This window comes from Mustela lutreola, chromosome 7 (assembly GCF_030435805.1).
Source record: "Mustela lutreola isolate mMusLut2 chromosome 7, mMusLut2.pri, whole genome shotgun sequence".
NCBI classification, from domain to species: domain Eukaryota; kingdom Metazoa; phylum Chordata; class Mammalia; order Carnivora; family Mustelidae; genus Mustela; species Mustela lutreola.
The window spans coordinates 104,470,421-104,485,977 of NC_081296.1; the positions used below are offsets into that span (position 1 = coordinate 104,470,421).

The 15,557-nt window shown below is 41.2% G+C and overlaps 2 protein-coding genes and 1 non-coding gene across 6 annotated transcripts in view; all 3 read right to left on the minus strand.

Moving 5' to 3' along the window:
• Positions 1-130: 130 nt before the first annotated feature.
• DNAAF2 (dynein axonemal assembly factor 2) lies at positions 131-7,228 on the minus strand. 3 transcript variants are annotated; one of them, XM_059182018.1, is made up of 4 exons: positions 5,260-7,228; positions 1,763-1,906; positions 1,071-1,133; positions 822-957 (listed from the first exon to the last, which is right to left on the minus strand). In XM_059182018.1, the coding sequence occupies exons 1-3, from the start codon at positions 7,087-7,089 to the stop codon at positions 1,116-1,118; spliced, it is 1,992 nt and encodes a 663-aa protein (XP_059038001.1). In that variant the 5' UTR covers positions 7,090-7,228; the 3' UTR covers positions 822-957; positions 1,071-1,115. The 3 variants fall into 3 exon arrangements, with proteins under 3 accessions (XP_059038000.1, XP_059038002.1, XP_059038001.1); XM_059182017.1 differs by lacking the exon at positions 1,071-1,133 and having other exon boundaries at positions 131-957; XM_059182019.1 differs by lacking the exon at positions 5,260-7,228 and having other exon boundaries at positions 131-957; positions 1,763-1,901.
• A 5,506-nt stretch (positions 7,229-12,734) lies between these two features.
• The window catches only part of POLE2 (DNA polymerase epsilon 2, accessory subunit), a 28,276-nt gene continuing 25,453 nt past the window's right edge, over positions 12,735-15,557 (minus strand). For both annotated transcript variants that reach the window (XM_059182021.1, XM_059182020.1), the window contains exons 18-19: positions 15,234-15,301; positions 12,735-12,857 (exon numbers count right to left, since the gene is read on the minus strand). In XM_059182021.1, coding sequence (XP_059038004.1) covers positions 12,839-12,857; positions 15,234-15,301 — 87 coding nt within the window. In that variant the 3' untranslated portion in view covers positions 12,735-12,838. The remainder of the gene's footprint in view (positions 12,858-15,233; positions 15,302-15,557) is intronic.
• Positions 14,550-14,715, minus strand: LOC131837756 (U1 spliceosomal RNA). Its single transcript, XR_009356343.1, has one exon. It is a non-coding gene; the product is annotated as a U1 spliceosomal RNA (small nuclear RNA).

A 15,557-nucleotide genomic window follows, 5' to 3' on the forward strand; every position in this document is an offset into this window, starting at 1 on the left:
TCAAGCATAAATAATCATATTTAGTGAAACATAAATGCATAGTTTTGAGATTCTACCCCTCCCCCCATACTGATTAATTTCTAGTTAATTGCATTCTTAAGAATTACGCTTTGTAACAGACACAACTTAGTGAATATTTACTTTGAAACTTTATTAAAGTAATGGTAAACAAAAGAAGCCAAAAACAAGCAAATATATACAGGTTGTTTTAAAACTAAATGATTAACTCGCCATTAGAAAAAAATATATCAGAGCAATCACAAAAGTCTCCATAATTAAGGAAACTGTATAAACTCTACATACAAAAAAACAATCTCCAGTTTCCCCATGAGACTCAAAACTGCAAATTTTAATTTTATACTTTCTTGAGTACTTTAAGATAGTAGTTAACAGAAAGATAATGTTTTAAAACCAAACACTTTTTACTCTTATAAACTCTAAAATTATACAGAATCAGTCCAAGTCATATAGCAGAGAATTATGAAAACTGAATGCGCATTGAGTCACATGATCTTTAATAAACTGCACACTACCGTCCTGCATATTGGTTTCTTTTACGTTGTTAAGACCAGATAAATTGTGAACTGAAGCTCTGTTTAGTAATGAAGATAGGTCATCTCCATCTGATTCTTTCTCTTCTGTTATCACTGGCTCTTCTAAGTCCTCTTTTTCCTCATTTGAGTAAGCAGGACTTTTTTCTTTTATAAATTCAGGTTCCATTTTTGACTCAGGTTGCTGAGACTTTTCAAATAGCAAGTGTGAAACATCAGGAGCCCCTCGCAGGCATGCAACTGAACCACAACTGTCTGTCTCTAGTACTTTAACTTCTAGAGATGAATTAGAATCAGTTGTTGAGGTAGTAGGATATTCTATATTTTCTTTTTCAGTTAGATGACTTCCTTCATTGCCTTTTTCTTCCTTTTCATGAAGCTTTTCAGAGTTACTACATTCTTGCAACTATGTCAAGAGAAACAACAAATTAAGAATCTTTGAAAAAAAACAGAAAATTAAATTGTACTCTCTGGAATTTTTTTTTTTTTTTTTGTAAGTTGTGAAGAAATAATGCTTACAGATATGCAGATAGGCGTCCGAGCTTTCTGCCTCAAAGTCATCTTCTAAATGCTGCTAGTTCTCTTTAGCAATGCAGACAGTGCAAACCTGGCATTAATTCTTGAGTAATTCCTTTCAGTGACCCCTTACCTCCTTCAGAATAAAATATTCCTGGCCTACAAACCCTTTGACATGGCCTACAAAACCATTTAGTATTCATTCTTATAAGGGCATTCTTGAATTTCTTTTTCCTGAATTTTTGTGATTCTTTAGAGCTACTCTCCTCCCCAATTCATATGTAGATCAATTGTGCTAGTTACTAAATTATTTGTGTCCAATATTGAAGACTAAGAATAACTAGACTTAAGGTTCAACTAGAAAGAATGAACAAACTGAATAACATAGCTCCTTCCCATGGTTTGAGAGTCAAAAAGACTTCTTTGTCCCCGGACTCGTACTCAAACTTCCCACATGTTAGTTTCCCTCTTCCTCACTGGACAGTTATTTCGGGGTTAAATGAGATATGTGAAAATGAATCACAAAGTGTTTGGTCCATAGGAAAATACAGGCAAAAAAGTCTCTACTCCTCTTAAGTTTTCCCAACCATTATGTACATTTAATTTAAAGTTACGACATCAAGAAATAAAAAATTAAGTTATCTGTCAGGCTTTAACCTTGTCCTAAATCACTATAAAGGCAACCAAATCCTTACCTTTGCATGAATTTGAACCTTACTATCAGTAACCTGAAGAACTTCAATTAATGGTGGGGTTAAGGACATTGTCTGATGAAGTGGAGGGCTCAGGACTTCTTCAAGAACCTCATCAACATTTTCTTCATTGACAAACAGCCTTTCCTAAAATAAAAAGAGAAAAAATATTCTGCTTTATAGGTCATTTTTTTGACAGTGTTGATCTAAAAACAGCTCATACAAGTTATTACACACTTCAGGATTATGCTTTTAAAATGTTTAATGTTACTCCTATGCTGTCGTGGTAGAAGAAAACAGTATTGTACAGAGCAGTAAGAGTAGCAAGAGTATATACATATATCAGAAAAGATCCAAAAAGAAAAAAGTTTAGTTCCTTCTTTAAGTCTCTGTTAATAATCTGAGTTAATCTTACTTACATATGGTATTTTCCTTTCCTTTTTTTCTCTTAGTATTTATAAGAATAATATCACCTTTAAAAAAAAAATCACCTCTAGAGCTATAAATGCAGTCGAAGCTATAAAATGTAATTTAATTTTAGAATACTTCCCAATGAGAGAGCTAAGAAATATATATGATAGGATTTATTCAAATTTTGTGTGACCAGTTTGCCTTTTAGTTCTTGGCCAGATAAGAGTCAAATATAATATTTGAGAGAAGTATATTCTATTTTTGTGATTGAGATAATCCATTGTGACAGTAGCATATAACTATTTATAAGAATGAGGTAGATTTCAAGAGCCTGACATGGAAAGATTTCCAAACTATAATTAGGAAATGCATAAATCACTTTCACCAGAATCCCAAACACAAAGCAACTTGTGCATATTCATGTCAAGTAAATACAGGTATATAGTTACAGTGTTGAAGGGAAAACCATATTTAAAATGCATAAAATCAGTTTGATGTTGCCCAAAATAAAAGTACTTTCATAAAAACAAATTTCCAAATAAACAGTTCATTAATTGGTCCAAATAGGAGAGCAAAATCAAGAAAGAGCCTAGTTTTAAAGTTCCCTTACATTAAACAGTATTTAAACTTAAGAACACCTACCATGAACACTAGGTACACAAAAATCTTGTATTTGGAGTAATTTCCTTGCTATTATTTTAAAGTTCCAGAATAACTGTATTATAGAAACGTTCCCCAATTAAAAGCATTTCTAAGGTTCCTGCCTCTGGTAAAGACACATTAATTGCACAAAAATACCCAAATACTTTTATTATATAAATATGTAAGTTATATAATATATATAATGGAAATGGTTATGATTAAAACAAAGTGCATAAACTCACTTTATTCTAATGACTGATTTTATTCTAAAATAAACTGAATTTAGTGGTCCTAAAGCTCTAGGAAAATGTCCAGTGAATATTTAGGCTTTTATTAATCTATTTTGTACTTATGTGTAAAATAACAATTCTGACCTTGACAGTCACAAATCACTCTATTTTTATATGATGCATATAATATAATCATCATATAGTACATGTCTACCCATCCATTACTCTTGTGATATTAAGAAATTTTACTTTAATGCTTAGACTCTACTCTAGTCCAGCAAAATGTAAAGAAAAATAACTGAATATTATGGCTTCATCAGCCTTAGCAAATGTGATTAACAAAGTAATTATAAATCCATTTCAAGCATCAAAGATATAAAACACAGTTGCCCTAATCCCATTTTGTTCTAGTTTCTTTGCTAAAATAATGTTAGCCTTCTAGAAAATCAGATTAAAATAATAGTCTTTAGTATTCTCTCAACTGCCTATTCATAAAACTTTCTTCCCAATTGTTATTTTTACATTTATTAAAACAATTATGGGGCACCTGGTGGCTCAGTTGGAGGAGCATGCAACTCTATCTCTGGAGTGAGTTCAAGCCCCACCACAGGGTAGAGGGGCAGAGATTATGTATACAAACTTTAAAAATAAATAGATAAATACAACAATTACAGGAAACTGCCCTTTCCTAAATTTCCCCCTGCTGATGACAGTCAATTTCATATTATATTCTCACAAAGTATCTTACCTTGCCCTGGCTATTTATTTTCGGAGAGTTTCAAATTAACCACTTCTCACAGAAGTTACCCCTCATAAAATGTAACTTATCAGCAAATATCCAGGAAAAATCACAGGAAGAAATGAAAAGTTCTGGCAAGTTAAAGCCCAAGGCTAAACTTAATTTTCAATACATAATCCTTGCAACTAGTTTTATTGCTGGGAATTTAACCCTTGATTTGTTAAATAAAAGCTTTAAAAAAAATTACATGTAACACTAATACATATCTCAATGAAAACCACCAATTGTTAATTTAGGAGTTTAAAAAGTTCCTGAGAACTTAAAATTTTACAGTTTAAAAAAAAAAAATTATCAGTAGGGGCACCTGATTGGCTCAGCCAGTTGAGGAACCCACTCTTAGATTTCATTCCTGTCATGGTCTCTGGTCCTGGGATGAACCCAGTGTATGCTCCCACTCAGTAGGGGAGTCTGCTTCTCTCTCCCTCACCTTCTGCCCCTCCCCCCACACAAGTCAGTAAATAAAATAAAATCTTTTTTTTTAATTGTCCATAATACTGGAGTACTGAATCTGAAATTCAAGAACTTCAATAACCCAAAAAGTATAGCAGCAACTACAATCGAACACACTATTCATGGAAATTATGTCCTAAGTAAACTAGGTATTGCTCCGCCCCAAGTTCGAGGACTTGCCCACAAGAGGTAACAAATACAGTTGCTCTTTCAACAACAGGGAGGGTTATGGGAACACCGCAGTCCCAGTTGAAAAATCCACCTACAACTTTTGACCCCTCCAAAGCTTAACCATTAACAGCCTATTGTTGACTGGAAGCCTTACTTGTAACATAAACAGTCCATTAACTCATATTTTGTATGGTGTATTATATACTGTATTCTTATAAACTAGAGAAAATATTTTTAAGAAAATCATAAAAGAAAATACATTTATAATATACTGTACATATCAAAAAGATCACTTATGATCTGAGCCACTGGGTGGCTCAGTGGGTTAAACCTCTGCCTTCAGCTCAGGTCATGATCTCAGGGTCCAGGGATCGGATCCGAGCCCCACATCGGGGTCTCTGCTCAGCGGGGAGCCTGCTTCCTCCTTTCTCTGCCTGCCTCTCTGCCTACTTGTGATCTCTGTCAATAAATAAAATCCTTAAAAAAAAAAAAAAGATCATTTATAAGTTGATCCAGGTAGTTCCAACCTGTGTTATTCAAGGGTAAGAGCAAATTTTAAAAGTGGGATAGAATTATTCAAATATAAGAGTCTTTGGGCGCCTGGGTGGCTTAGTTGGTTAAGCGTCTGCCTTCGGTTCAGGTCGGTTCATGGGTCCTGAGGGGATGAGCCCCACATAGAGCTCCCTGCTGGGGGGTTGCGGAGCTTACTCTGCCTCTGCCTCTCCCCCTGCTCGTGCTCTAACAAATAAATAAATACCATCTTTAAAAATATATACGAGTCTAGAAAGAACTGTTACCTGCAAAGAATCCTTGTTTAAACCATAATACCATTCTCTCCAATGTCCATGGCATTCTGGAGATTTGGCCAGTTCTATCACTGCATTGTTCGAAGAAATACTAGCCACTGGTTCTTTGGTGCTCAATTTATTCTCCGGAGCAAATTGCAAAAAGAAGGAATAGTAAACTAAGCCTTGGGTGGAGAAGCCCAGTTTGTACCCGAAGGGACTCACATCCCCTTGAAGACTTTGCGGTTGGATCTGAGGCACTTGAATCAATAGAGTCAGGGATTCTTCATCCTGATTACACTGCAAAGGAGGACACAAAGGTTCCTTGCCGCCGGTCCCGGGACCACCCATGGCTCGATCGGAGGGCTCCCGGCCCGCGCCTTCCCCGAGCACTCGAGTCTCAGCTCCGAAATCTCCACGCGCACTCTCTCTTCCTGCAGCAGACCCTCTGTCAAGACCCCCAGATGAAGTACCAGGGGAGACTCCTCCACCGTCCTCAGGTGAGTTCTCCGCTACCGAGGGCGGCTCCTCTTCGATGCCCGTTGTGCACACCGCTTGCTCGTCCAAGTCCCGCTCGTCGGGCTCGAAGACGAGCTGCTCCGCAGCGGCGGCGGGCGTGGTGATCAAGGCGTCCGCAGCCCCGGGATCCGGCCCACCGTTCCCGGCACAACCCCCTGCCGGGCCCACCTCCCCCTCGCGAGCGGAAGCGCAGGCCGCGCCGTCAGTTCCGGACGTGTAGACGGACTCTTCCGGCGCCACGGCAGGTTCCTGGCGCGCAGGGGGCAGCGCCACGGGCAGCGTGACCACCAGCTGTCGCCGGGCCTTGTTGAACTGCGCCTTGCCGCGGCTGTCGTCCACCGGGTACGGGAGCGAGAGCCGCAGCCGGTAGTCGGGTTTTCTTGAGTCGAGGCACAGCCGCTTTCCCGTCACCTCCAGCGCCGCCTGCTCAGCCGAGCGCAACAGCGGCAGCTCGATGGTGACTACAAGCTCCCGGGGCACCGGGCTGGGGGCCGAGTCCCGGGAGCAGCGGTAATCCTGGAGGTCCACGTGGTGGCGCTGCACCACGCTGTAACGAGGCTCGGTGGGGGCGGGCTCAAGGACCGCCTCCGGAGGGGAGGGCGCCAGGGGTCGCGGGACCACTGAGTTCCCGGCCACCGCCGGGCACCGGTAGGGGTAGGGGAAATCAGGGAGAGGGCTCTCCGGCTCCCCCTCAGGCCGGGCCGGTACGCCCCCGGGGAGGGGTGTGCGCAGCACGGCGGCCTCCGGGGTCCCCTTGTACTTGATCTTCAGGGTCTTGGCATTCCTGTGGTCCAGCTTCACGCCGAACTGCTTCTCGATGGCCTCCAGTGCCGTGGCGTCCAGCATCTGGCGGAAGCGCTCGTGGCGCCTGGCCAGCGCGAGCGCTTCTGGGTGGAAGACCACGTCGTAGACCGTGTAGCGGGTGCCTCGGCCCCCCGCGTACTCGCGGCCGGGAGCCAGGCTGTAGGGCAGGGACCACTGGCTGCCGGCCGCCGCGCCCCTGGGGCCGGGTTGGCTGCTGGGCGCGCCCACCAGCGCGTTGCTGCACACGTTCACGAAGCAGCGACGCGCCCCGTCGAGGCTGGTGCGCAGTACGTGACCCGGCTGCGGGTGCACGAACCGCACGTCCACTCCGCGCTCACGCTCCAGCGCGGTGATCTCCTCTTCGTAGCGCCGTCGGTTCTCCGGGTCCGTGAGCTCCTCGGCGTACTGGGTGAACATTCGCCGGAACTCCGGGTCCTGAAAGGCTGAGGTGAGCCGCTGGACCTCCTCTCCGCTCAGGTCCAAGTCCTCCAGCGGCGAAGAGGCTGTCGCCTTGGCCATGCTGCCGCCGGGGCTCCAGCCCTCCGGCCGGGGGAGAGCGACCCGAGACAAGATGGGTGGGACGCGCGTAGAGTCGCGGGTCTGCCCAGAGTGGGGCGGCCCAGTTCGGTAACCGCCGGAGAACTGAGCCTGGAGCAGCGCGTGGTCGTTGCCATAGTGACACAGCGGACAGCCTGGAGGAGGGGCTGGAATTGGAGTGGGCTGGTGGAAATGCCACAAATAACTTTCTTATTTCAAATCAACCAATTACACCACATACTACCTTTTTAGATTCCTGTGCCGTGGTGCAATTACGTCTGCAGAATAACTATCATAATGTAATTTCCAGCATTTATGTACATTATCTTATTCACGAGCTGTAATTCAATTTTAAGCTTATCCACATGTTTTACTTTACCAAACCAACATTTCAGTTTTCTAGACATTTCACCATAAGGTTTGCCCTATACCACCTCACATTTGGGGCAAGAGCTATGGGCAGGCTATTCATAAATAATGATCAGTAAGCATACAGGACTTGTTTTTTAAGTTTCTTATTTATTTTTCTATTTAGTAATCTCTACTCTCAACCTGACACTTAGCACCCTGAGATCAAGAGTCGCATGCTCCTTTGACTGAGCCAGCCAGGCCCCCCAGGACTTTAATAATAAAAATGCAAATATAAGATCCCACAGATTACCTATCAAAATGACAAAGACTGTTTTTACAATTACTGTTATTTGCGGTGGTAGTAAAGCCTTTCTAGACAGTAGTTTGGTAGCTATATCAAAAGCCTTTAGAAGGTACATACGCTTTTCATCCAGCAATTCTCAGTCTAAGAGTATGCTCAAGGCAACATTACCCATGATTCTAAAGATTTGGGAAGAATCCAAGAATCCTGCAGTGGGACTGGGTGGGCAGATTTTACTATGGCTGTACAGGGGGATTTTGTGCATTCAAAAGTGATGTTATAGAATAGTATTTATTGACTAAGGGAGTTATTAACTGGTAGTTGTTCAATCCAGTGATTGTTTTTCTTTTCTCATTTTGTTGAAACTTTCACCAACATTTAACACAGTTGATTTGGGATTACCTCAGTGACAGGACACTTTCCAGATTTCTCTCCTACCTCAGACACTTGACACTATATAGTCTGTTTTGCAGGTGTTTATCTCTGTTCCACCTCAAAGTGGAAATGCCTCAAGACAGGGACCCTATCTCTTCTCCAATCACATTCTCTCCTTCACAAATATTTTTACACTCACAAATACCAGACTTCTATATCAGGTTCTAAATTCCAAACTTGTATATCTAGTTGCCCTTTTGAGGTCTCTATTTCAATGATTTAATGCTTATGTCCATCAGGTTTGAAATGACCAAAAATCTTAACTCCTTTCCCAACTTCTCCCCTCATCTTATGATCTCTTGGCCATATTCAAAACAGTTGAGTCCCCCGCCTTGAAACATACTTTACTCTTGCTTTGAAGAACTCCATGCTCTCCCATTTTCCTCCTCCTTTGCTTGTTCTTTCCTGCCTGTCCTCTAATTTAGGAGTCACCCAAAGTCTGTTCATCAGCCTACTTACTGAATTGTCCTAGATGATCCTAATCAAGCTCACAGCTTTAAATGCCATCTAAGTTTAAATTCATTCTTTCAACATATTTATTGTACACTGCTGCACCCACTACTTGGGTAGGTAAGGCACTGTTCTAGGCATTGGATGGAACAAAACAAAATCATTGTGTCCCAAGGATGTGAAGCAACTGGCACTCTCTGATACTGGAAGTAGCTATTGGGTCAATTACTTTGGAAAATTTCTGTTGACTGTAATGTATATCTCATAACTAAGAAATTCTACTCCTAGATATATATCCAATAGAAACACATATCCCTATCAAAAGACACATACTAGAATTTGCTTATCTATAGTAGCACTGTTTAAATAGTGGAAATTACCCAAGTTTCCATCAATAGTAGAATGGACAAATAAAATGTGTATATCCACACAATGGACGTGAATGAACAATGTGGATAAATGTGACAAGGTTGTATGAAGGAAACAAGATGCAAAATAATACATACTGTATGATTCCATTCTACAATAGGCAAAGCTTGGCAAAATGAATCTCACTGCTAGAAATCAGGCTAGTGATTATCCTTTTGAGGGGGAGTGGAATGTTGTGATTGGAGGGGAGCAGGAGTGAGATTCTGGGGTGAGGGGTAGTATTCTGATTCTTAATCTTGGTATTACTAACAGGATGTGCAGTTTGTGAAAATTCATTGAGCTGTACCCTGATGATAGGGGATCTGTATGTATGTATCTTACACTTCAATTTAAAAGTTCTTGAAAGTACTTGTCAAAAAAAATCCTTGCCTTCATGGACTTCATGTGGGATGAGACTAGTGACTCCAAAATTTTATCTCCATTCACACGTCACACTTAACCTCTGAGCTCTAGGTTCATGCCACTACCTACCAGATACCTCCACCTGGATGCGTGATAGGCATCTCTAAAAAAAAAAAAAAAAAATTAAGATTTTAAATAAGCCCCAGTGTGGGGCTCAAACTCACAACCCCAAGATCAAGATTCACACATTCCACTGACTGAATGCTAGCCAGGCACCCCTCCAAACAGAAATCTTGATTTCTTTTCCCTCTCAAACCTGTTATGCACCCAGTCTCAGTAAATAGTACAGTCTACCCAGGTGCTTCAACCTGAAACCTAAGTGTAATCCTTGATTCCCCTTACCCCATCCTGCATCGGTCTTCAGTTACCCAGGCCTGCGGTCTCTTCTTACGCACCCCGAATACATCCCCTTCTTTCCATTTCTGGTCTGAGCCCCTGCATCATCTCCATTGCAGACTAATGCAGTACTTTCCTGACCGGTCTCTTCAGCTCTTCCCTCATTACAGTCTCTTCACACAGTAACCTCAGTGATCTTGAAAGCCAGATCTGCTGACTGCTTTTCAGTAGCCCCACATCCAAATTCCTTGTGTCTCCAAGGCCATCATGCCTTGATTCCCAGTGCTCTCCACACTCACACCCTGGATCATTACACCTTGGCCTCCCCGGCAGAACACCCATCTCTCCTGTATAGCCTGTGCTGCCTGTTGAATCTGGTGGGGGGGGGGGCTCCCCTGCATAGAAAACACAGGAATATGCACAGGGTCAAGACAGAAACACTCTGTTTTAATTTTATCCTGCCTGCTCTGAGCAGTCCCACTTTAAGAGGACATAGTAAATTTCACAAGAGATTTTGGTAATTGATTGGGACCCAAGTCATCTTACTTAATAGGTATATTTGATAGAACACCAGATTGAGTTCCTGTGCTTATAAGGCAGAGAAAGCAATTCATGGGCACAACCCAGCGTGTAATCATGTCTTCCTTAATGCAGACTAATTTAAACCACCGGTGATTGGAAAGTCAGGATGCTTAACCTGAAAATTCAAATTTCTCTAGAATGGCCAGCTGGGCTCGGCTTCCCACATAGCTACGACTGGCTGGGACAGCACCAGGTGCAGCCATTAGGTGCACCTGCATGTTCCAGTCGCACTTCCTGTGGTTTCCCCCATGAGACCAAGTGTTATTTTTCTCACGGCAGAGAAGTCTTTCCCACGCCTGTCTTCTGGTGTGATCTACCTGGCCTCTGTTCTAAGGCGCAGTGCCTCAGACCCAGATTTCTGGCAGCAAGGTCAACCAGCTGATGAAGCACCAAAGTCAGGGAGCACACCACCTCTCTGCTTCTCACCCCCCAAAGAGAAGCCCAGGATGCCCTTTCAGTGCTGCTCCTCCGCTGCCCCATCTTTCAGACTTCTGCTTTGCATTTCTGCTTTGCATTTCCGGACGATGCGGATTCCCACCTGGTTTTGGTTCCGGTCTTATTCTAACACTTACTGTCTGGTTCTGGCAACTTACCTGCTCATAGTTACCTGCCTTGCTTCGTTTCACTTCACCTTGCTAAGTCACCCTGTCTTTCTAGGCACTAAATGTAAAAAGATCTCAAAAAGCATATCTTATAGAAACAATGAAATGAATGCGGGAACACTTGATAGGAGTTTCCATTTATAACTTCCTACCTGCCATCTTTCAGATTTAGCTCTGGTTCTCATAACTGAACCAACAGCCTTGCAGTGTTTATTTCACTACCACTTTCAAGGCCCAAATTATAAATTTTCCAAGCAATACAGCTTTTGAACTTATGCCTTAATTTCATCTCTAACTTGCTCTAAGGTCTTCTTGAAATTAAAGCTAAATCTTGCTCTTCTAACATCAGGCCTCTACTAACATTCTCCCAAAATTTTCCATCTTCAAACCACTTCTCAAATTGCCACTTCACCCTTAACTTAATTCGCTTCTCACTACATTCAGATTAAGTCTCATTGAGAAATTTTCCCTTCAATGTGTCGTTTTTATTTTTTATCAGTCTCTCTTCCCCCAAAGTCTAACCTTCTTTCAAAGAAATGTCTTCCATTCCAGGCTTTTTGTAATATTAAGATTACTCCTTCTTGAGGTGCCTGGGTGGCTCAGTGGTTAAAGCTTCTGCCTTCAGCTCAGGTCATGATCCCAGAGGCCTGGGATCGAGCCCCACATTGGGCTCTCTGCTCAGTAAGGAGCTTGCTTCCCCCTCTCTTTCTGCCTGCCTCTCTACCTACTTGTGATTTCTGTCAAATAAACAAATAAAATCTTTTAAAAAGAAAAGATTACTCCTACATTTGAAATATTCTTTGTACCCCGACTTCCTATCTGTCACTCACATTCATTTCTAGGCTATTATTGCAATGCTGTAAACTAAAAGTAAGGGGATGGTATTAAGTGATCACATCCAAATAACAAAACCTGCTGCTTCAAAGTAATGTGTCTTCTAAATGTAAAGCCTACAGTGACCATGTGTTTTTAAATCTCCAGTGCACGGGCACCTGGGTGGCTCAGTTGGTTAAGCATCTGTCTTCGGCTTGGGTCATGATCCCAGGGTCCTGGATTGAGCCCCACATCAGGCTCCCTGCTTAGTGGGAGCTTCTCCCTCTCCCACCTCTCCGCTTGTGTTCCCTCTGTTGCTGTCGCACCCGGTCAAATAAATAAAATCTTTTTTTTTTTTAAGATTTTATTTATTCATTTGACAGACAGAGATCACAAGTAGGCAGAGAGGCAGGCAGAAAGAGAGGGGGAAGCAGGCTCCCCGCTGAGCAGAGAGCCCGATGCGGGGCTCGATCCCAGACCCTGGGACCATGACCTGAGCCGAAGGCAGAGGCTTAACCCACCGAGCCACCCAGGCCCCCCTAAATAAAATCTTAAAAAAAAATCTCCAGTGCCAAAATATAATTATGAAATGATTATCTTAGTAATATAAGTTTTCACTAGCATTAGAATAAATTCTGTGACTTGAAATTTAGTTGGAAGATTGCTAAATCTAACATTAGGACTCAAGTTAGACAAAATAAGGAATCAGAAAATTTTAAATATTTGTATTTTCTTTAAAATGAATATTAGCATATGATTAGCCTAGAATAATGAAACCAGTTTTTAAGCATAAATCAGATTATATCTTCATGCATATTTTCATATTAAGACTATACAGAAAATATTTTTGCTGTAAAACTTTGTCAAGTGTACCATGTTTATTGTAACTTAATACCAAAATTTCATAAAATACAAATTTAAGAACATTCTAGCATTTATCATAATTTTATTGGAACTTATCAAAATCACATAAATATAAAATTAAGCAGAACTGATGGAATTTTCTTTCTTCAGATGCTCTTTAAGAATCTCAAAAACCTTGAAGTTTGCTGAAAATAGAAATTCATAAAATTAAACATGTTGGAAACCTAAGTTATTGTACATTTCTAAGTACTTAATTTTAAAAATAGGTCATTACATGCATATTGTTCCAAATTCAAAAGGGGACAGAGTGAAAAATAAATCAGTCTCACACTCTATTTCTGTTCTGGGAACCAATTATTTGTCCTTATAAAGACAGTCTAATCATATATAAGCATCTATGGGGGGGTACATGCTTTAAAAAGATATACAAGTGTTAGAATACAGTTCACACTATTTTACACCTTTTTTCAGTTGGTAATATATTTACCTATAATTTTTAAGACTAATCCCTTCCTTTAAGGTTTTGAAATTTAAATACATTTGAAAAGTTCTAAGAAGTACCCACATTTTTAAAAAAAGATTTGTTTATTTATTTGACAGCGATTACAAGTAGGGCCATGCCCAACATTTATGGTAGTAATTCCTCTGCAGCGAGAGAATTGGGCTACACATTTGGTTGTGCTTCCTAGCAGCTAAAGCAAAGGGAGTTCATTAGAAGATTCCTAGTCTCCCCTAGATAAACAGTTGCTTGGGACAGACACAGAATCCCCTTGGCCTGAGACCTGCTTAAAGTTCCCATATTGATTTTCCTTGCAGAGTAAGTTTCACATCAAATTGCAGTTCAGTAAAAGTCATCTAAAGGTGGACAAAATATGCTCCAGGCAGGCAGCCCTTAGTAATCCTGGGTCACAAAATTAAATGCCCTCAAGGGCATCCAGGTGAGGACAGGCAGCTGAGACACTGGAGGCAAGTGCTTACTCTTACCTAAGGGCATTCCAAATCAGTTATGGTGTTTTAGGATTCAACTTGGTCTAGGTAAAGTCAAACATACGTAGTTTGGGGCTTATAGAAGAGACTAGAAGATCTGTAACCTTAATGAGAGTATCTGTCTGGTTATATTCATTCCAAAAACCAGTGTGTGGAATACAGTAAGAATCATATATATGTCAAATGAGTAAATTTAAGAGGAAAACTTAGAATATCTCATAAAGTGAATGGACTTAAATCTTCCATGAGTACTGAGTGGTAAGAACAATGCATAATTGTTTTTTCAAGAAATATAAAAAAGGGGCAACCTGGGTGATCCATTTGGTTAAGTTTCTGGCTCTTGATTTCGACTCAGGTCATGATCTCAGGGTCCTGGGATCGAGCACCAAGTCAAGCTCTGTGCTCAGCCAGGAGTCTGCTTGAGGATTCTCTCTCTCCCTCCCTCTGCCCCTCCCCACCACATTCATGTGCATGCATACCCCCTCTCTCTCAAAAAAATACATCTTTTAAAAATACAGGAAACTTAATCATGGTTTCAGGGTTAGGAAGCAGATGTATTTTTTCCTTTTCAATTCTATACCTTGAGCATTGTTTGAAATTTTTATCATGTACTTGTATTCATTTCATTTAAATGTTAATTACCAAAAAATAAAGACCACTAAGCTGTGTGTTCAAGATTGCATTCTTTGATAAGAACCTGGGAGGCAGTTACTTGGTCACTTGTTCTTATCTGAAGGGGAAGCTGCTTTTTCAAAATATGATTAACTGAGAAATCACGTGTTAGGCTGCCTGAATCCAAGAGAAATGGTGTCAATAATGTTTATTCCTGGGCCCTACAACTAGAAAATCATTTGATAAGGTTGGAGTGGGATTCCCCCCCCAATGCTGCCCAGGAGAGAGCACAAACACAGCCCCCCACTACCGTAAATTATACAGCTAGATTTCCCACATTTGCGGAAATTGCAGGGGTCAGCACTTAGGGAGTGCAACAGATAAGCCTCACCTTGGGAAAACCACATTCATGATCATTTTATCTCCTCTGTCAGGGTGAAGTGAGAAATTTAACATTTTTAACAAGGTTCACAGAGGATTCTGATGAGGGTAGTCTAGAGATCACCCTTGGAAAACCACTACCCAGCCCCCAACATGGATTATTCTTTATCCCCAAGACAACACCCCAACCCCAACCTCTCACCATCACTAACATCCCATGCCCTCCCCACACACTTCATTAATGCCAGTTTAAGGCCAACTGCCTAGGTTTTGAGAGTCAACCACGTGGACGGTGAGGCTGACCTCTCAAAACACAAACATCATCAGGAGTCAACCTGTGAGAGAACTAGCCCACCTCTGTGGCTGGCCCGAGACAGCCCTCAGAAAACACTTCTTAATCTCCGTTATCAAGTACATACAATTCTATGTCCCACAGTATGACCAGAAGTTCAGCCTGAAACATTTTCAAAGGACCATTACAGACATTTTTTAAAACCTCAACACACCTACAGGACATCTGATTTTCAGCAATACAAAGCCAAAAGACAACTCCTCCTTGCTGTTTCTGGGGGTACACTTACCTGTCTTCTACTATCTTGTTGGATGGATAAAATACTTTGAATGAAAATCCACTTCTTGGAAAAGAGCCCTTTGGAGAAAAAAAAAAAAATGCCTGTGAATACTGAACTTTTATAAAAGAATTCCTATATTTAAGATCAAATTCCTTTGTCATGACTTAAAAATAAAGTTGTCAGATGTAACTAAAAAGTAATGAGAGGTGTTTTTTTTTTTTTCCTGATCTTTATAGAGAGAAGATACTAATATAAAATGTTTCCACTCAAAGCAAGTCTTTCTAGATGGCTAGAGAGTCTTATACTAACAGATGTAACTGGAAATGCTTAGGA

Bases quoted from the DNA above. Each gene is read 5' to 3' on its own strand.
- DNAAF2 (XM_059182017.1), bottom strand. From the start codon at position 7,089: ATGGCCAAGGCGACAGCCTCTTCGCCGCTGGAGGACTTGGACCTGAGC. The intron at 1,907-5,259 runs GTAACAGTTCTT...TTTTTATTTTAG, and splicing joins TAAACAAGGATTCTTTGCAG to GAAAGGCTGTTTGTCAATGA. The intron at 958-1,762 runs GTAAGGATTTGG...CTCTTGACATAG, and splicing joins AGGTTCAAATTCATGCAAAG to TTGCAAGAATGTAGTAACTC.